The sequence below is a fragment of the Lepisosteus platostomus genome, chromosome 2, assembly GCF_059453375.1.
Source record: "Lepisosteus platostomus isolate fLepPlt1 chromosome 2, fLepPlt1.hap1, whole genome shotgun sequence".
Taxonomy (NCBI): domain Eukaryota; kingdom Metazoa; phylum Chordata; class Actinopteri; order Semionotiformes; family Lepisosteidae; genus Lepisosteus; species Lepisosteus platostomus.
Genome location: NC_142612.1, coordinates 61684201 through 61706037, shown reverse-complemented (window position 1 = coordinate 61706037; position 21837 = coordinate 61684201). Strand labels below are relative to the sequence as shown.

The 21837-nt window shown below is 41.9% G+C and overlaps 1 protein-coding gene across 10 annotated transcripts in view; it reads right to left on the bottom strand.

Annotated features, from left to right (window-relative positions):
• Positions 1–2209: 2209 nt before the first annotated feature.
• The window catches only part of ilkap (integrin-linked kinase-associated serine/threonine phosphatase), a 28462-nt gene continuing 8834 nt past the window's right edge, over positions 2210–21837 (bottom strand). For 8 of the 10 annotated variants that reach the window (XM_088611508.1, XM_088611497.1, XM_088611538.1 and 5 more), the window contains 4 exons: positions 21467–21554; positions 20179–20303; positions 5814–5933; positions 2210–2664 (listed from right to left, as the gene is read on the bottom strand). In XM_088611508.1, coding sequence (XP_088467634.1) covers positions 2223–2664; positions 5814–5933; positions 20179–20303; positions 21467–21554 — 775 coding nt within the window. In that variant the 3' untranslated portion in view covers positions 2210–2222. Of the gene's footprint in view, positions 2665–3628; positions 3711–5813; positions 5934–20178; positions 20304–21466; positions 21555–21837 lie in introns of all 10 variants that reach the window. The other 2 variants (XM_088611519.1, XM_088611580.1) reach the window with 2 other exon arrangements.

The following is a 21837-nucleotide window of genomic DNA, read 5'->3' as shown; positions in this document are numbered from 1 at the left end:
TGCCGAGACCATTTTGTGCTTGTCTTACTATTTTTGTTTCTTACTTTTCTTGAAGAAATTCTAATGTATGTGTTTACTGCTATTTGGCTAGTGTTTGCGAGATCTAAACTTCCAAAGACTTTGTGCTGGTTTGGCACAAGGTCATTCTATCACATGTACAGTGGAATTATAATATTTCATTTTCATTTTTATTTTCAATGCATCAATTAACGCATAATGTACACACTTAAAATGCCCTTGCATTACCTTCGGTTAAATTTAGTTTGATGCATTACCCCTTTTATCAGGGATAGGGAACCTCCAGTTCTCCAGAGTTTAAATTCTGTAGGGTTTTGCATGCATCTTTCAGTTTCAGCTGAATTAATACATAAAACAACAGGTGATTTGACTTCAAATAATTAGTTCAATTATATCATTAAGATCAGAGGTGGAATGAAAACCAGTGCACCCTCAGGCCCTCCAGGGCTGGTTCCCCACCCCTGCTTTAGACGAGTCCTCACAAAAAGAACTTTGTTATGCAACGTGCATCAACATAAATCAGAAAAACATACCTGCAATGTCACAGCACAACATAAAAACAAAAGCACCTCAAAGTGAAGGCCGAACTGAAAAGGTGGAAAAAATGAAAGGAGCACTTTCCACGAGGTGGCTCTAGACAGCTCAGACCGGCTGTATCTGTCAATCGGTATCTCGGAGGCCTCTGATTCCCCAAGATCAGGCTGTAACAGTCTCTGTGACTGCGCGGCGCCACGCGGCTGCTATCTGCGCAGGGGATCTGCCTGAGCTATCAAACGCAGACGGACTCTGCACTCCCCGCTCCCAGCCTCACACAGCGGAACAGCGCATCTCCCCTCTAAACGTGTTCTTCAAAACCCTGTCTTCAAACCACCAGTCAGTTTGCTTAATTGTTTTTTTTTTTGGGCTTGTGAATGACAGTAATAATGGATCTGTCTCGTGTACAGAGCCTTGGCAGTAGCTCATGTTATCTCTGCTTTCCTGACCTAAAACCTCAGGATTCACTGAAATCTGAAAACGTCTCCCACTGCTCCCTCTCCATATCTTGTTTGGCCTTCAACTGAAATGACAAAGCTGCCAAGCAGTCTTTCTCAATTTTGTTGCATTAATTGCCTTTGAGCATTTTATTTCCTTTTTAGAACTTATGCGTCCTTAATTGAGTACTCCCATCCACATAAATTGGGATTTTTTGTTGTTGTTGGGATTTTTAACTTTTTTAAATATATTTTTTCATTAATAGTGTAATTATTCTAGCTTAAAATTCAGATGCAGCCTGCTGAAGCGTGTTTCAACAAACCTCCCATCTTCCAACAACTGTTCTAAAAAAAAGCCAATCCATGCATGCCACTTCAAACTAGCAATTTCTGATTAAACTGTCTCAAGAACGTTTGCCTTAAGCTCCCCGATCTGCAGAGTGGAATAGTGGGCTCTGTAACTGGGAGGCTGTGGGTTCAAATCCCACATGAGGCACAGCTGTTCCCTCAAACAGGGTGCTTTAAACAGATTGCTCCAATAAAAGACCCACCTGTATAAATGGGTACACAAGGAATCTAATTGCAATAAAAGAAGTAGTGTTAATTGAAGCAGAGTAAATGAAGAGACCTTTGTTAGGGATTATTCCCCCTGACCACTGCACACGTCAAGTCAGACCTGAAGGCTTGTGCTTTGCACCTGACATAGTAAATCACCCAGCTTGTTGGGTGATTACAGAGGTCAGGCCTCCCAAAAACTATCACTTGAGAGCCAGACCTGTCCCCCTCTGCGCCATGGTCACAAAAAGTCTGGCTGGGCTCTTCACTAGCTCAAATGATAAAGTTTTCCAATAGCTATCTATGCAAGCAGGAGGTGCTCTGTCCACAGTAACTCTATCCTGTAAATTTCAAAATTGGTCATGTAAATAGATTTACATACCAGCTTGACACACATCATTCCTGATGGCGTAACCAAGCTGTATTGACCAATTCAACACCGATGCTCCTCGTGGAGGGCAGGACGCTTCTCAATGCCTTGTTTTCGGCAAACTCATTCCATTTCCCAGTGCTTTTTGTTTCAGTGACTCAAAATGCAAACAGAAATGAAAATCTTCATGTTTAAACATGCTGCAGACATGGCCCAGGGTCTTTAGCATGTCAGCAACATTAAGGCTATTTTATTCTTAAAAAGAAAAAGAAAAAAGACAAGTCACGAGAATCAGTTTGTTGTACTTTTCAAACTTTACTTTCATGCAGCCGTAAGCATAAACGTCTACATTGCATCATTGCTTCATAAGTAAACAAAGGGCTTACACGAACCAGTCCAGCTAGGACAGAAGGAATGCTTCTTTTGTTTCTCCCATCTCTCCAAATCTGTCCGTATAAAAATGTTTTTTGCTGGCCCAGCTGGCCAGGGGTCCCGTAGCTGGGGGGTCTTGGAAAGCAGGCCAGTGCGCTCCTGTCCCTTAGCCTCCTGGTGTGCGTGATGATGGGAATCCCCGACACACCCGGGCAGCGCAGGGCAGGATCCGGAGATCTAGAACTCGATGGCCACGAGTATGACCGTGACGTTGTCCGCGCAGCCCCGCCGCACTGCTTCGCTGGCCAGCCGATGGCACGCCGTTTCAAACTGGGCTTCCTGCCGCGCCTTCCCTTCCTTCTTTTCCAGCGCTTCGTCCTGCCAAAACACATGCAGGGGCTAAGCTCGGGCTCCGGCACAACAGAACTCAGATCAGCGTCTCTTCTCCTTGTTTACTCTCTTTACCACTGTTCTCTTGATACATGCTTGGAGTGCACAGAAACCACACTTTAATTGTAGGCAACCAAATGCATCATGCAGCCAATATGGATGATTTGAATTACATTGTTTTTTTCCCCCCCAATATTTTTAATTTAAATAACCTGTCCCTTCGGTTTATTGAGAAAAATCAGTGAATATAGATATATTTAGAAATAGAACATTAATAGCTCACCTATCAGCATTGACTGAGAATATCTACTTGTGAACCAGAAAGGTCTGTTTTCTAAAACAAGACTGGAGCTCTAGGCAGAAAAATGTCAGCTTATTTTGGCAGGATAGTACTGACTTTGTATCGCCACTTAATTCTTGCTGTAGAGCTTGTGGTCATTTCGACAGTGAGTGTGAGCGATATATGTAGCCTGCAAAACAAGAGCTATGTAACTTAATACACACATACTTGGAAATGACAGCAAAATACATTCCAGAATGTAAAAAAGAAAACGATAGTGGATTTATAAACACACTTGTGCCAGAGATGCAAGTAGGAATTTACTTTTGCAAAAAATAGAGGAAGAGGTTTGTCATAGATCCTGCAAACTGTTGGTTTTGAATAATGTAAGTTGAACCAGAACCTTCTGAATGACCTGAGGATAATTTCTCAGGAAAAAAAAAGACTTTTGTTCCAGAATTTAATTTATATAGCTTATATCAGCCTATAAACTATACAGTTTTGTAATCAAACTATAAATTAGCAAAAAAATGAACCACACAAAGCACACCTGTAATATAATGATCACAAGCAGCCTTCTGTCGGTCAGAGCGCCCAAGACACGGCAGAGAGACTGTCTGACAGATTGGTATTCCAGATTACACTCCTCAGGGGGAACAGCATTTGACCTACCTGCAGGATGCCCATCACAAACTTAACAGCTTCCTCTGGAGCGAAGACCTTAAAGAGGCCATCACAGGCCAGGATCATGAATCTGCCACACACAAAATTAAACGTCAGTGGTCTTTCAGCCAAAAAAACTCAGAAAGAGAAAATAAGGAAGGAAATTAACTAAAGAAACAGATAACAAAATTTATCACAGATCACCTTTTTCATGGAAAAAGACTTCCCACCGTATTGACTAATTCAACCTAAAGGACTTCTTTAAAATCAACGGCGATATTTGCATTTAAAACTGAAAAACAGGAGGCGCTGTTTTACACAAAGAGTTATGAGGGTCTAGATCATTCTGCCCAGACTGAAATCGATACTCTGGCTTCCTCCCAGAAAATAGCTGGATGAGATTTTTGAATCAATTAGGCAAACCGCTGGAAAAAGAAAACAGGCTACCACAGCTAAATGGACTCCTTTCATTTCCTCCATTCTTATGTTCTTGTGTTTGAAAGACCACAACCAATCATCAACTTACAGTGTGGGTCAGCAATGTACTGCATTTGTTATTAAAAGTCACTTATGCTGACACCCCAGCAGGGATCCACTAATTACTCATACCACACAAACTCTCAAACACACACATTCATTCTCTCCAACACACAAATACCACAGTTCTGTTTTTATTAGCATAAACCACCACAGATTTGGCCGTTCTCACAAGTCAGAGACTTGGCTACACTGACAAACACCATGTACTGCTCGTTCGAATGAACCAGAGATGCCGGCTTGTTTAACACTCTACTCTTCTGTACAATTGTTTCAGGCGGAAGGAAAGTGTTTCTAGTGGAAGGCTCCCTTTTGTCTGAGCCTCTGTGGAGTTTCTCAAAATTCCTAAGAGCTACTTGAATTTAAATAAACTTCCTTGTTGTTTTATCTAAGCTTGGCCTATTTTAAACAATACAGTCACTTATAAATGGATATATCCATCTGACTTTAAAATCTGAGACCTGAACTTGTTCGTCACTTTCACTGTCAGCTAGACACCTTGTCTTACCAGCATATCTCCTCAGAAAGAGTAATTTGCCTAATGGCCTTTTACAGAGACATGCACAAACAACCACTGGCTCTTCAGGGAATCAGCCATGCACGGGCAAACTGGCCAGTCGTTTACATTGTAACGCCAAGCAGAAGAGTAAATATTCGCCCACTCCTTCCGTGCCAAGTCGGGAAGTCCAGGGAATCACCTGAGGGGCTCGCTGACAGATGAGGGTGGGGTGAGGGGAGGAGTATGTCAATGAGCGGGGGAGTGGCAGACACAGCAGATAAGGTGTCTAGGGTGAGGGTCTCTGGTGACATCGGAAATGCTCAGCCTTAGGGACGCCTATGTGATTAACGAGGAGGAAAAGAGACAGAGCCATATCCACCACTGATAATATCTATGAAAATAATAAAAGTTTTTAGAACTGTCTGCCATGTCTTGAAAATCCTCGCCGCCAAGCATTATAACATTTCAGGTATGCTTTTTATAGATCTATAAGATCTGTAATATGGATCTATATAGATCTATAACAGGAAATCTCCCAAAAAGATTTCAGCTCTAACTGAAGTCTTTCATTGAGATCAAAGATAATCAATGTTATCCAGGGTTTGCTGCTGCCTGGCAAGGCAAGGCAAGGGTGCCCTGGCCAACACATGGTGGCCATCACAGACAGAGGCCAGATCTGACCAGGCAAACATCTAGAATACAGTGTTCACAGATGTGCTCATAAGGAGTATCTTTACTGGTTCAGCTACTCAGAAGCCCCCAATATCTATGCTTTACAAGAGTGTTCAAGCCATGTCATTAGCCAGAATCCTGTGTGTCATCAGCTGTGTTGCACAACTGGAGTTACTGCCAGAGCAAGGCTGGGATTAGTCTGCCTCTGTTTTCCAGAAAAACCGTGACTTCTGTGACATGACAGGCACCAAAAGGCGTGATGTGACAGACACTTTGCTCCTCCAATCAGCACTAATTCTGCTGTCGGGTGCTGTAGAGCCTGCAAAAAATGAATGGCACTGCAGATGGGCATGCTGGAGAATCCAGTCCATGCATTCTCTCTTATGTGGTATGTGGGCTGATGCTGGAGAATTAAGTCTTAAAACCAGCTGGTGAACCCAAACTGGCTGGGTATTAAATTACAAAAAACATTAAAAAGGGCTGTACTTGTCATTGGATGTGAGCTGGCAGCGGCGGACATCAGGCGTTGAGATCACCCCACAGCGCTTGTACTGGCCATCACCCAGCGATCGAGACACCTCCAGCACTCCCAGAATACGGCCGTCCCTACACGAGGAGAGAGCACCAGCAGAGGAGTTTACAATCAAATTCAGGCAAATAACTCTGCTGTAGCTGACAGTAAACGTCAGTTTTTGCTCATGTCTGAATGAACTACTTAACTTCAAGAAATAAGAGTTCGGACTGTTTTCAGGACTTATGAGATCCTTTTATCTGTATTTTTTTGCACTGATTGAAAGGATCTCTAATCAACATTTAGAACATTTTTTTAAGATTCAGTAGATTGGTCCTTCATTCCACACAATTCCAGAAAGAGCTGGAAAATGGGGCTAATGCATTCCAAGTTTGTCAGGGCTGTACTTGAAATTTTATGGAGGAATGGGGTACAACAATCATTCTTCCTTTTCCGGAGACTCAAGTTTAGAAAATTAAAGTAGGGGCAGGCCACATATATTATACTGCAGATGTTTTTGTAGGAATGCAAACAGGATTTTGCCTTTACACAGTATTATAGGGGCATGGAACAGCTTTGTGGAGGACACAGCATCCTGGAATCCTTCTAGAAATGGCTGGCAAGCTTTCTCTCCGAAAGTGACAGTAAGGGCAAGCAGCCACTCCACTTTGCAACCTCTCTTAGGTTACTGCTCTCTTAAGCAAAGCTAATGTGGAGTATGGTGGCGAGCTACAGTAGCAGTGCCAATGGAGTAACTGATGTTCAATTAAGGTAGCAAAGCAGAGGTTGGACTGAAGTCATGCACTGGAATGGAACAGCAAAGCCAAGACTGCCTCTCCTTGCTCAAAGAATTTTTAAAAACCTTCTGAAGTTCCACTGCTGCCCACAATATTGCTTTCCACATTCCTCCTGTCGTTCCATGATGTATTGGTGTTTACTCATGATGTAAACAAAAACAGGCATAAAAGGGGGCTTTATTTTCAGAACAAAGCTGTCTAGACATCATTTTTGTATATCGGTTTGCTCATTTAAATGTGGTTCAACCATCATTATAAAAGATTTTTCAATACTCAGTAGAGTGTAAAAAGGAATTTTTACACTCTACTGGATGGATGGATGAAGAAACCAGGATACCCACTTCCAACACAAACCTTAAACCTTTATGATACACAAATCTAAGTTATAGATGTAGGAATTATTTTTCTCCCCTCTTACTTTGGTAAAAAAAAAGAAAATCCTCCATCATAAAATAAGATTATTTCAAAGAATAGAAACTATCATGAAGTAACCACTGACTACCCTACAGGTTTAAGAGCCTCATTACAGGGTAACCCACTGGGGGATCCCGGAATTGGGTGAACAACTGGCTACTGCCCATGCTGTGTGTATTGATATCTTCATCCTTACAGGATGTTGTATAAATGAACACCCTCCGAAATAACTCGCACTTGAAACTACTTATGAACGGAGCAACCATTCAGCTAATATCACATCTTCAAATTTATAGTGATGAAACACCAGGGATGAATATAAAATTCCTGTCTTCTCCTTAAAAGACGAGCAACAAACAAAGGGACTTCATAGAAAACAAATGCTATGGAACTTCAGGCATGAATATGTAATGTCAATGATCGAGGTTATAAGTCTTAAAAACTTGACAACACCGTATTACCATGTCTTGGCAATACAGAAAAATCTAGTCTATGGAAGAAAGACTTCCATGTATGAAGAGGGACAAAAAACAAGGAAAGGTCTATTTTCTTTTAAAAATACAGATCTGTGCATGTTTTGATATCTAAATTATTCAAGCTTCAGCTGGTAGCCTCTCACCTCACACTCAAATTGCTGGCCTGGACTGCTTCAGCCCTGTGGAGAGACAGGGGTGGGGGGGCACCGTCTCCACTGCTGTCAGTCTCCTGGCCTCTCAAGCACTGCTGTCATCAACCAACCCCCCCCCCCCCCCCCCCACAGCTGCCCCCATTACACATATTATGAAAAATCCACTTATCAAAACAAAAAACATGCATCTAACTGTTTATGCGCACTGACAGCTGCTGCCATTTAACACCCAATTTAGCTTAATTACGCTGCTGCGGCATGGCATGTGAAAGCCGAAACGCGGAGCCGCAGTGCAAACAGGGGCGCTGGGTGACAGCTGAGGGCTGATGTGCGGTTGTCTCCTCTCTAATTGTTTGGAATCAGCCCACTGTCTCCTGTGTAATTGCCTGGGTGCAGCCAGCTTCCGCAGGGCTGCAGAATGAAGGCTCTGTTACCCCACTTGCTGTCTGCGCTCGGTGAGCTGTCAGTCTGGGATCTGAACAGAACCCAAGCAACACTTCGGATGTGCTCAGCTGTAAAGGGCTGGCGAGTAAGCGCATACTTAGACTTAAAACCCCCTTGACTCTCTGGGTTTCTGCGGCAGGAGTCCTCAGTCCTGAGATTGTTTATGCTTCGATTTAGGTTTCGCTGCCAGTTTTAAGTTTTTTCTTACAGGAATTATTCAAGGCCTGGCTGAACCAGAATTCTTGCACTGCTAATGGAGGAGAGTGGGTGAGACAAACAGGAGTCTATTCATCTGGTGCTATATGACTCTTACTGCATTAAAAGCCTTAGAATGGCAGATTAGCTACTTCATTCTGGCAGGAGGAATTGCCTGTTGTCATATCTTCCTGCACTGTTGGGGTGAGCATGAGGCATTTGAACAATCTTGGCCCAAAATAGCAAAAACAGCCATTGGTTTCTCATACTTCTTTTAAAAAGTCGTACAGCTATTCAAGCAGAAATAAAGAAACAATAGATAAATAAGTCTTAATAATAATAATGAGAAAAGTCTTACTAACTGCCCTTTTCAGACAAGAGTTTCTCAGTCTGTACAGAACTGACAAATAGCTTCAAACTGTCTGCACCTTATAATTCCAAATATCATATAATTTGAGACGTAGAACTTCCCAACCTAGCTCTGTGTATCTAAATCAAATATACTAAGCTTTATACTGCATCTAATGACTTTCACTTCCCATGGCAAAAAAGAGAGAAATTGTCTTTCAAAATGAATGTGGTGACTCTAGCGCAGGTGTAAATACTGGACAAGTGTTGCAAACATGCCCTTTTCATGATGGAGAAGTGGCTGGCCAGTTCGACACCCTCAGCTGCCAGCCTGCTGGCCACAGCGATCTCGCAACCCAACCTCAATATCCTTGTCCCACCACCACTGCATGCTTGAGGAATGTAAACAAACCCAGGAAAGGGCAGCATACCTTGAAATAAAAAAGGAGAAAAACGCTCCAACAACCGTGATTTGTAGCGTAACTCTATTACCTTACAAGGATGGATTCGTGTGAAAATTTGGGCCTGCAAAAACCAATGCGCTGAATGAAAAATGACCACTTCACAATAGAAGGTCTATTTACTTCACACTGTGAGCAGCCACTGAAACCCTCATTAAATAGAAAAGCCATAAGCTGACAATGGAGTGTTGACAGTGCAGTTAGTTACTGAGGTGCAGGGAGGCAGCTTTCAGGCAGCCAGGATGAATTGCTGTAGTGTTCCTTATCGAAGTGACAGAACTGGAGTGCTGAGAGTTGAGTGTTTATATGCCAGTAAGTGTAAAGCATTCACTGAAGACCAGAGAAATTGTATTTCTACATTACTTAAGACAGTGCAGAAGGGAATGCTTTTACCATCAAGACGGCACAAAATAAGAATGCTTCAGAGCTACATGTAGTCAAGAAAAGAAATGTTTGTTTTTCTAGAAGACCGTACATTATTACAGCTACAGATCACACAAATGAAGCAATAATGAAGTGTGCGAGGGCTGCAGCTTTTTATAATGCAAAAGATTTGTTTCAGTGCCTGACAGAGGTTCTTTTTGTCAAACAGGCCATCAGATGAAAGGGGTCTCTAGTGCTGAAGACAGCTGAGACTGGAACATTTCATTGCAAAACAGCTAAGATCAGAGCTGGAGAAAGTTATGTTAAAGAATTCCTTGCTCCAAAGAACAGCGATGACAGCAGAAACTCTACACCTCCTCAGGAAAAAAATAAACTATGGTAAATTAGGTAATTTTTTCAAAACCATTGTTTACATTAAAATCATTGCCTCAGGGGCAGCAAAATCTTGAACTGCCCACAGAAACTGCCGACAGAGAGGCACGCACTCATCCTCCTGCACTAATCCCAGCATGTTTCCACATATCCCAGAGCTTTGAAATAACACAAACCATTGTGACTTTCTTATTGCATGCCAGCAGCCTCCACACATTTGGAGACAGGGGTAGTTTTTAAGATGCAGTTTCCCTGTACTTTAAAAAAATGTTACAATATGTCAAAATTATACTTCTATAAAGCACTAGAACAAGGCTGTTATGGCCTCAAGTGCTGTCAATTTTAAGTTATGAATTCTCTCCTCTTCAAAATCAAGTAAATTAAATCTCTACATGTTCACCAGTCTGTTTTCTAAACACAGGTGCTAAATAATACGAGAAGCCTTAATTCAAATGCTCATACAAGAGAAGGACTGGCCAACCCTCCTGGACAGCCACAGTACAGCAGATCTTATAGGTCACTCTTAATTCATGAATCTGTAAAGACTTGGAATGCATGTGAGTTTGGGGCAATTTAGTAAGGTACCTGATTTATAATTAAGACAGAAAAGGCCAACTGTGATCTCTAAGAGCTACACAGGGCTGCTATGTTCATTTTCCGATGATCTCAGAAGTACTCACTTGCTTCAGTGGTCAAAACACTGGTCCTGGTGTATAGGCATTAATGATTTATGGGTGACCCAAAAACCTACGAAATTGCAGGTCTCCATGATCAGGAATGGACACCACTGTACTAGAACCTATTTTGATTCTTTGAGATCCTCATCTGCGATGAAGTGCCATACAAGTGTAAGATATTGCCACTCTCTGTATTGGCACAAATTCTTATGTGTGCCCTAAAGGATTTACAATATAATATTTTCAAGAAGAGGTAACTTCAAAGACTATTAGTTGTAAAGAACCATACTGCACAAACCAACCAGGTAGTCCGATCACGACCGAAAATGGAGAACATATAAATTAGTCCTTTCACTTCTTTTCTACAAACCTACACCTGTTCAGAACAAACTACTATATTCTGTATACAAAAGAATTCATTTCAATGAATTTAATCTGGAGTCTGCTGAGGTCTACTTCAACGGACAGTCTAAAATGGTACCCTCATTAGGAAAATAAAATACCGATCTGAAAAACTTGACCAGAGGAAATATGAAGAAGTATTTTAACACCCGAGTTCTGTGCTACAGTCACAATCTTAGAGCTTAGTGGCTGGCAGGGAAAGGGGGGGAACTGCAGAAAAGAACAGCTGATGAGAAGGCTAGGAGTAACAGACAGCTGCTGGGGCAACAGGGCGTGAACAAGGAAACGGACTGCGAGATGGAACCAGAGATGAGGGGACTGTCCCTCGAAGGGTTAACATGGTATTCTCACTTCCTTGGAGATGCCTTGCGCTTCTCTCCCCATTCTACCTCTCCATAAATCTTTGGCAGCATCTTCCATGCGGGTCTATAGCCCCTCCGGGAACACATACTACTGTTCTCAGGCATCCTCCGTCGTAAAACTTGGACAGCCTCCATGTGCAGCGCTCAGAACACATTCTGTCTCTCGCAGATATATTTTTCCATCTTATTTGCTGTTAATTGCGCTACCTGGCACTGTTTCAGCTGAAGATAAATTATGTTTCTTTTTCTTAATAAATTAGTAGTTTTATATCCAAGACCTTGAAGGGTTTTGGCAGTCTCTCCCTAGGAGGTAAACACTCCTTCTCAGCCTTCTCCCCCTTTTTTGACAAATTAACTTTTTAAGAGAAGTTTCTGTAAAACCCAGAAGCATAAAAACAGAGCAACCGAGAACTATCATTCAGACATGGCACTATTCCAATCTGCGAATCGGGGAGGCACTGCAGTAAGACCCATCGAAATTCAGACACGACACTATTCCGATCTGCGAATCGGGGAGACACTGCAGTAAGACCCATCGAAATTCAGACACGACACTATTCCAATCTGTGAACTGGGGAGACACTGCAGTAAGACTCATAGAAATTCAGACACGACACTATTCCGATCTGTGAATCGGGGAGACACTGCAGTAAGACCCATCGAAATTCAGACACGACACTATTCCGATCTGTGAACTGGGGAGACACTGCAGTAAGACTCATAGAAATTCAGACACGACACTATTCCGATCTGTGAATCGGGGAGACAGTGCAGTAATAACAGCGCCACAAGACAAATACGACCAAATTGTGCTTTATCTGCATAAGCTTATCATTCAGAACGACATCACATTTTACCACTGACCATCACACTACCTTGAATCTGTAAGATGAAAGCAGAACCAGATTCGAGCTGGACAAGGGCACCTGCTAAGCAATTAAAATACAGAACAAAAAGCCTCTTCTTGTTCGCACTTTCTCTTTTGTTCTCCAGTTCCATGGTCCACACAGAATGAGAAAATGCAGGCTGCCAAACTTCACCACCCTCCATTCCCAGGTACTCGCTTCTCTCTCTCTCTCCTGGCAACAGAAAAAAGTCTCTTTTCGAAGCTAAATGGCACCTGCCTACCAGTAACGCGTTCTCAACAGGAAACCATGAATAAGGGATAAAAAGCTGGTGCAGCAAACATTGTAATTAATGAAGTCCTGCTACTTTCCTGAAGCTATGCAGGAGTGGAGGAAGATAAGGCAAGGGAAATATCTCACTTTTGTACACAGAAATGATTCACCTCATTAAAAAAATTGAAAGGATGAACAAATCCTGGTTGGATCACAACTCTGAGATTTAAAAATACACATTAACATTCTTTAGGCCATGTTGCAAAATTACATTCATTTCCTGTAGAATCAATAAGAAAGTTAACTCTGGTTTAGGAGCTCTTTATTTTCACTCTGCTGAGCTCTTTATTTCACACTTCAGCCGATACAAAACAGCTCCTCGATTCCTGATACTGTCATGTATAAACCCCGTGTTCTTGTTCTACAACAGGCTAAGGAGTTATCATGGTGATTTTAAAGCTTACCGTGAAAGGGAATTACTACACGTTCCTAACCTGCCCTTACAGCAGTCATACAAAGTTCCACTAGTGACTGCTCTAAACTGCAGTTAGGGCAAGTCCATTTGCTGGAGTTCTCTGAAATAAAGGAATTCTGTGATTGAGTACTACTGGTAGGTGAACTTCCTCTCGTTTGCACAAAGACTTTGAGGAGATTACACGATGTTTGCTCCTAAATTCAAAGAAGTCAACTAGCTTCTAGTTGTCGAGACTAGAAGAGACATAAGTGTTTTTAAGGCCTTTATTGAGGCAACCAGCATTGCACGTCCTGTGGCTTAAACATGGCATGAAATTGTGTGTGCCAAACCTGCAACTGTTTCTCTTCACACCGATATAATGCAATGTAGTGGAATCCAGAATCAGCTTATCCTTAAGAAAGCCTCCAAATCAAATTACTGGAAAAGTTACAAAAGGTCAGGGTGAAGTGATGGCTACCGACAGGTTCAACTGGTAACCAGGGCAACATTTCTCAATATAATCAAATAACAGTCTGGTGCCTGCAGTGGATTTGATGGCTGAAAACATTGTAAAACAAGGAAAATTGTCCTAAAAAACTCCTTATTAAACCAAAATACTTCGCTAGTAGCATTTAACTAGCAGCAGTTACCAGTAGAAACATTTATAGGTAGATAGTTGAATCACTAACATTTTCATCTTTTTCTTACCGAGGTCCTCCTTCCTTGTTAAAACATTGTCCGCAGCAGTGGTGCCAGTTAATAGGAGCTGGATCACAGGTCTGTGCCTACAGTTTGCTCAAACAGTAAAACCAGGGCCCTGTGGATTGTACCCAGTTCACTGCTAATTGTTCTGGTGGTTGAGCTACTGTAAACACCTAGTGCAGGGCCTGCTGTAGCTGAAAAGGGTGCCTCCAATATTTCTGTAGAACTTCAATGGTGGGCCAACACACAACCTTCAATTAGTTATCCACACCCCCGCCACCTCTCCCTGCTAGTGTGAGAGACCACCCAAGGGATCCCACCCCCGGAGGAGCTGCAGTCTGAGCCCACCCACTATCAAGGGAGGAGTGTACCGGGACAGGGTACGACAATCCTGAAGACTTCAGCCCTCCAATCACACTATGCCCTCTGCTGCCAGAGCGAGCAACCACTACATCCCATCTAAGCATCAGTGGAAATCCAGCTAACAGAAGCTAATGTATTTTCATACATGATAAATTTCCAGGTTGCTATCTGCACCGCTCCCTCATCTGAAAATGTTTTATACGCTGATGCACAAATGCAACACACAGCTATAAGGAATTCAAATTTTTTCAGCATAATCAAACAAAATCACAGAAAACCATGAAAAACAAATAGTACAAAGCTAGTATCAGGCATGACCTCCCTAAATTAACAACCCTGGCAGAGTTAACTCGGGACCTGATCAGCCTCTGGCTAGCCTGTTGTGTGATGTTCCACTACTCTCTTCCTGATCACCACACAGCCAGACTGACTGCAGCTGTCTACTGTAACTGGGATTGATGGTGCTATCCTGAGACAGGTCAGGAGAGAAAGCTGGTCAGGACAAGACATTAACATTTTCTCAAAGTTGTTCTTGTATTGAAGGAGATTCCTTCCCACATCTTCACATTTCCACTGCCCCACCAGTTGGTCTAAATAATGCAGAAGAAAGCATAATGCCCACCATATGATCTACAGATACTTTATCCTTTGTCAGGTCTGCTGAAAGTAAAATCCTGTTAACCTTTTAGTTCTAACAATGCAGATTATTATTGCAGTTGGCAAACTACAAGTAGTCTACTGTGTGAGTTACATCTTCTTGAAATTCCTTGATCTGTAGCCACTGCGGTGCATGCAGTCTACAGACAATTACACATTGGATTAGACAGGTACGATGGCCCTGTTTCAGCAAGATGGTGGCCCTCTGCTTTCCAGTACATGGCCTGTCCCTCATGTTTCCTGTTTTCTCATTAGTCTGCACATTGTTGAAGCTGAACATGTAATTAACCAGACAGTGTCTCTTGCACAGTTGTGTCATGTGTTTTTCAAAGTGACAAAAAATCCATCCATCCCTCAATCCATAGGTCTGTCACTGGTGATGAGCTCTCATATTTGTTGGGTACTTTAAAGGCTGTCTATAGTAATATTTTCTCCATTACATTAAGTTTAATATCACCACCTCTATCCCACTGCACTGTCTCACAAAGTGCAAACGTTTTGAAAACTTGAAAACCAGAAACAAACAACAGCACAAGCAAAAGGAAGACATTTCAAATGTCTGATAAACAAAAACAAAAGAAATTTCTAAGTATCAGCTTTACAAAAAAATCCAATAGTGCACAAATATTTTTACAAAAAGAAGCCAGAATTTCCTGAAAGAAAACAGAAATGGTTGGACAAACGACAGTGTTCTTGCTTCAGGCACCTTTCACAACTCATAAAATTGACAAGTTCTTACCTGATTTCACTGCAATTATTTATTGCTAAAAAGTATGAATATGCTCTACTCTCCTTAGAAAATGCGAGATGTTGAAATTGCAGTGATGTAATTAGTGGGGTACCACAGGGATCTGTATTAGGACCACTCCTCTTGCTAATTTATATCAATGTCTAGATTCTGGTATAGGGAGCATATTATCACAAAACTATAGAAGCTACGAACGAAAATGGGTGGAAAAATCATGCACTATAAATATATGGGGAAACAAGATGGGAAAAACTAAGCTTAAATAAACTATGAAAAAGACCTAGGATGTTGATATATTTGCATCTGGCAGACAATATATGGAAGCAGTAAAAAAACAAAAAATAGCAAGTTAAGACAGTTAAAAGCAAATAATTTAAATCAAGGGATGCTAAAATTATGCAATACACTGTTAAAACTGAATCTAGAGTACTGTGTGCAAATGAAGTCACCACATCATTCAAAAGCATTGCTGCTGCGTCCTACACTGACAGAGTAAAACAACAGAAGCTTTATAGTCTTGAACAGAGAAGACTACGATATGAAGTATTCAAACCCTTCAATGATATTGACAACCCAGTGAGCTCCTTCATAGTTAACAGTGAAACACAAATCAGAAGACACAAGTGCAAACTACAGAGAGTGCATTTAAAATTTAGAACAGGACACACGTTTACAAAGGATTGGAGGAGTCTGGAACAAGATCCCCAACTATTTTTGAATCTAACAACCCAATTAAATTAGTTACTAGGGACCAAATGAGCTAGATAGGTTGAATAGCCCCCAATGTTTGTTACATGTTTTATGTCCTGTATAGAAATGCAAAGATTTTATTAAGTAAAATCTTTCTTCTTTACACACACTGATATAAATGCACATGAACCTATTTAAAGTTCACTCCAGGTGTCCGATTAAATACTGTCAGGTATACACAGCTCTTAAAACCTGTTTATGTTTAGTGTTGCATTATTTCTGCATAGCCCACAGAAGGGATCTGTGCTAATAATATGAACTGGAGTCTGCACTGTTCATTCTCTAGGGTAAAATTTATGAAAGAATATTTTGCCAGTACTGACAGACAGCTTTACATCCAGTCTGCTGTAACAGTCGCAGAACGTTCACCCCACAGCAACAGGCACCTTGCCTGAAATGACTCATGGCGCAAGATTTTCCTTTACCGGCAATCACGCTAATACAACAAAGCAGAACATAAAATGTCACATTAACAATCTTCAAGATGAATAAAACAGCTCCTAAGTGGTTTCTAGATTAACACAAACACATAACAAAAAAGACACCTTTCCTAATTTTTTAACATATTGTCTGCCTATAAGACCACAAAAATGAGGCTATGACAGACAGGAAGTCTTTAGGTTTTACTTTAAATGAAGCATCCCAGTAATGCTAGGTTTCTGCACAAGAAATAAAAGCTGAATACACTTGTTGATTATAATTAGTGACAGGAAACAATAGACAATTACACATTGTTTCTCCTTGCGCTCTCAAGGTGCTTATTTATTATTCTCGTTAATTACCAGCTCCCAGTGAAAAGGCAGGGCTCTACTTTCACCACTTGCCCATGGCCTTGCCACAGCACGCTGTGCCTGTCAGGAGTATTTCCATGCTCAATCCCACAGACCGCAGCTCCAGGCAGCACTTGTGCAGTAGTGGCCCCGCCGACAAAGAGATGAGGGGAAGGGGCATGGTCTGACGGGGAAGCTACTGGGGAGGGGCGTGGTTAAATAAGTCGATTACGTTGGATGGGCGTGGTCAATGCGGTGGTGATGGGAAGGGGCTGGTCAGACAGGGAGGTAAAAGGAGAGGGCAGACATGATCTGCAAGGCCTGGGCAGCTGTGGCAGACAGAGCTCAAATCTCCCTTCCCAAATCAAGCAGGTTAGATAATTGTAACTAAGCCCAAGAAATAATAAGAGGACAAATCAATGCTGGCTTTCATGCATAGTGGGCAGATTTAAATAAAGTAGGTAGCTGCATCAGCATGCAAAGGAAGAGGTAAAGGTTTATTCTTCCAAGTTAGCCTTTATGTCAAGTAAAAAAAAAAGTATCTAAGCAGATGAAATCTTACTCACTGCCTTTTAAACAAACATTTAAACCAAATTGTAGTTAAAAACTGACACTTCCCTGAAACTGTTTGCTGTATTCATTTTGACTGAGTTAACTTGTACTTCTGAGTTAATATTTCAATGTCTTCAACTGTCCATGTATGTATATGGAGAAATGTGATACTGAAAAACAGCTAAAGGAAAGAGCAAATTGGAATGCTCTGCTGATGCAATATCCAGTTAAAAGTAAAAGGGACTTATCACTGGTCAAAGCAGTTAATGTAAGACTGGTGATCACAGAGAGGAGACCATTTGGCACATCTAGTATCTAGAAAGAAGCCATGGTACCAGCTTCATCAGCAGGGCTGGCTTGCTTGTTACATACTCCCACACCCCTTTGTGAAAAGAGTGAAAATCTTTCATTCTAATGACCACGATGGAAAAGAACAAAAACTTTTGAAATAGTTCACCTTTCCCAATACGATAACAAATTTGCTTTAACTATGCACTTAAGATTTTGAGCATTTTTTCAGAAAAAAAAAAATCCTATTATGATCATTAATGTTAAGAAAATAAATTGCCAAGTTTTTTTTTACAGGTGGCCACAAGTGTCTCCAGCAGTCAACAGAAAAGAGAGGTAGCCACACAGGAATGGCACGCCACAGACCACTGCCTCCATGCAACAACTGCTGGAAGCTCAGCTACTCCTTTAACAAGTGCAGTGTTTCACAACAGCAGCTCAGCAAGTCGTTCAGCAGAGCCGCTACCATCCCGCGCTGCTCACGAGTGCAGCCACAGGGGGCTGACGCCCTGCTGTCACTCACAGATGAACCCGGTCTCTGCAGAAGAGGGTACAGTGCTGAGCACTCTCTCAGCCGCGGGTCTCTGCTTACACTCCCACGCTGTACTACGACTTCTCCGAGTGCACAATGTTAACACACTGACCAGCAACTAGCTGGAAAAAGCCTTTTGAATGTTCCCGCAATAACTACTGCTCTCAAACCTCACAAAAATAACAATGCCGATCCTGTTAAGCGGACACAGATTCGGGGGGTAAACAATGCATACTTGCAATCTGCAACAAGACCTGGACTTTCCATCTCATCCGAAGGTTTAGCACACAAAATGCTGAGACTATGGAATAAGTAAGCACAACGTAACCACAATATCCAAGCACCTAAAAATACTCATGAGAAATTTCCTTTTAACTGTAGCATGCAATGTTGTTTCAGGAAGGCAACGAACATACAACTGTTGTTCATTCATAGTCTTGTGGTTTCATGGGGACTTGGTTCCACCCGAGCTTTTAAATGACTTGACTGAAGCCTTTGGCTACTGAAGAGCAGAAGTAGCCTAAGAAGCCAGAATGACTGTGGCTTCAGAACAAAGGGTTCATTGCTGATATGTGGTAATAAATCATTTGCTCCTAGTATGTGTGCACAGACCCCCCAAAAAAATCAAGACTGGCAGCACCAGTAAAACGGCATCTGTTGAAGATCCCCAATTTGAGCTCTGATGTTCAGAACATGCTCTACACAAGAGGCATCCAGACCTTCCCAGCAAAACACTTTCAGCTAATAAGACTGAAGTGGAAAAGATTGACATAAACTGAGAATTTCAATGGACTGAAATGCCTGCAAACTCTTAGGGTGAGGAAGCATAGCAGAGAGAGACCAGGGACGCTGCAGAAATCGTCAAATCAGTCTGCAAGTCTCAAATCTTAAGTCTACATTAGGAAAAATGAAGGAAATACATGAACTGAGAGACAAATGGAATACAACAACAACCTCGAGTCATACTTTGGATGGTCCACGCATTACACATTAATATACACGCCTATCATAGTTAATAGCCTGAAATAAACTGGATAAATTAGTTAATTACAGAAGCGAACTCTACATCTGGTGAGTACATTTTTCGAGTCTAATGCATCTTGTTAAACCTTTCCAAGCTCCCAGAGACAGCCTAAGGGTGCTCTGACTCAAGTTGAGCAGCCAATGTTCTGTAACTCAGCTTTAATACCAGTTATTAAAAAGCAGTGGCGCATAAAATAATAAAGAATATACAAGAGGATAATTGCAAACTGATTGTATACTTAATCCTGTAAGACTCTAAGCAATCCATCTGCGTCAAACGATTCGCTCATCGTTAATGAAGTCAGCCTAGCATTTGGTAAAATTAGAAGAACATCCAGCTGTTTCATGTGGAAAGAAAACACCACAAGAATACAGGAATGATATCTTTGTGACTGCATTCCCATTGTGCACTTTTGTAACAGTAATGGTGTAGTGCCCCCTAGCTGAAATGAATGCCGATTTAGAGTCTGGATATTAAACGAAGAACATGGCAAAAGGCAATTAGAAGAACAAACTCCCACTAAACAAAGTAAAACATGATAAAATCACACAAGATGAATCCACAGTATATTGAACGAGTACACTTACATGAAATTATTGCATTTCTTGGTTATCCAAATTTCTCCACTTCATGCTATATCACTACTGGGCATCTTAAAGCCTCAGAAATATAGGCATGTCTTTCAGGGAACTCTGAGACCTTAAAATAGTGTTGAAGAGAAAAACCCAAATGCTTAAGGACTCATTTCAATACGTGTATTGTCAAATAGATCATATATTGTGTTTTGGGGGGGGGACACTGTTCATGCCTCAGAGAGCTGCGTGTTGCCCAGTATTGGTGCTGGATTAAGCAGGTGAAGGCCTTGGCAGAAGTGCCTCCCTCTCCCCCCACCGTGTACCTGACCATGCCTCCTGCCTTCTGGATCCTCATCCTCTCCTCGTAGCAAGTGGGGTTGTGTTCCTTGCTCAGAGCCAGTGTGGCAAACTTCCCAGGGCTCTCTTCTGCCCCGCGGCACAGCACAGCCTGTCAGCACAGCACCACACAACACGCACGTCAGTTTACAGAGAACATGGAGCAGAACTTCGGCTCTGTTAGCCTCTACAAAGAGGTAAAAAGGTTGTATGCGTCTTAAGCTTCAGTGTGTAGCGAAAAAGTGTTTAGCTTTTTTATAACATGTGTCCTTTATGTAAAGGCTAAGTTATAGAAATTTGAATTCAATAGTACTCCATGGACAAGCTTGAATCGGCATTTTGTAACCTGCAGCCTGTGCATAACATGCTTAAACACCTTTAAAAAATGTCAGTGTATATCGATATCTTAAAATTATGGTAATGAGTACACAGCAGGAAGGTGGGTGTTGTGCCCTTCACAAAACGTTGCCATAGAATGCTTTACAGAATTGTACAGCAGTTAGCTAGATCACTAGAGGATGCCGAGCTGCGTCTCTCTCAGTACTGAAAGCTCCTTCTTCTCGAGGTCTCCCATCTGGCCATGTTTTATTCATGAACTGATCTGGACCAAGCCCCTGCTATGAAGTGAGACCCTGGCGCTGTGTTCGTGAAACGATCTGTTAGAAAAACAAAGTGCCTCACAGGGCCTGCACTCCAAGGGACTTCCAAACGGGTGCTTATGTAATGGAGCACACTGGTAATGGCAACACAGCCCAGACCAGGTTCTCCACTCCCTTAAAATAGATTTCTGTATTTTAAGTCTTAAAGCCAGCCAAGACACAAACACAAATGCAGCAGTGGTGTGGGAATGATTCAAAAACGACGCCTTTGTGGTTCAGGGTACATGAATAAAGACTGCTGTATTCTGAAGATGGACCAAAACCCGTGAACACGATCCTTTTTTTGCATTTTTTCTAAATTATGTATAAAATATAGGTAGGACCTTGTATAAGCTCAGTGGGGCTTAATCAGTATTACCCTTCATCTGTCAAATGTTTTTGCACTTTTTTAATGCATACTGCTAACGTTATGAAAAAATCCACTCTGCAGAAAACTGGCACAAGCATTGAATATAAATTCTATCTAGCATGGTCATTTATTTCCTGAAGAACACAAGATTCTATAATGAAATAGCAGAAGATGCATCTTACAAGTAAGTGCTATTTCCTGTGGCTCCAGCCAGCCTGTTAAGTGGCACCCCTGTACTGTGGAAGCACCATGGCTGCCCACACTTACCCTGCTGTCTCCCAGGTTGGCTACATACACAACATCATCCATCACCAGCATGCAGGTGGCTGTGGACCCATCCTTCCAGGCCGGCTTCCTGAGGGGCACAACAGAGCTTAGCGTTCATCACCATCACACAAAAAGGACAGGAAGCCTCAGAAAGAGTCTAAAGAAAAGCAATAACGTGGACGCCTGGTCTCGGGGAGTTGTTATATATGGACAGGTTGAAGATAATGTATCTTTTAAAGCAAGCGAAAAAGAGATTGGCAGAAGATTTGATCCAAGGACATAAAATCCTATATCTATACATGGGGTCATCCCAGTGGTCCACTTCACACTGTTACTATTAAACTTTTTCCCCCCCACAAACAGTTGCCAGG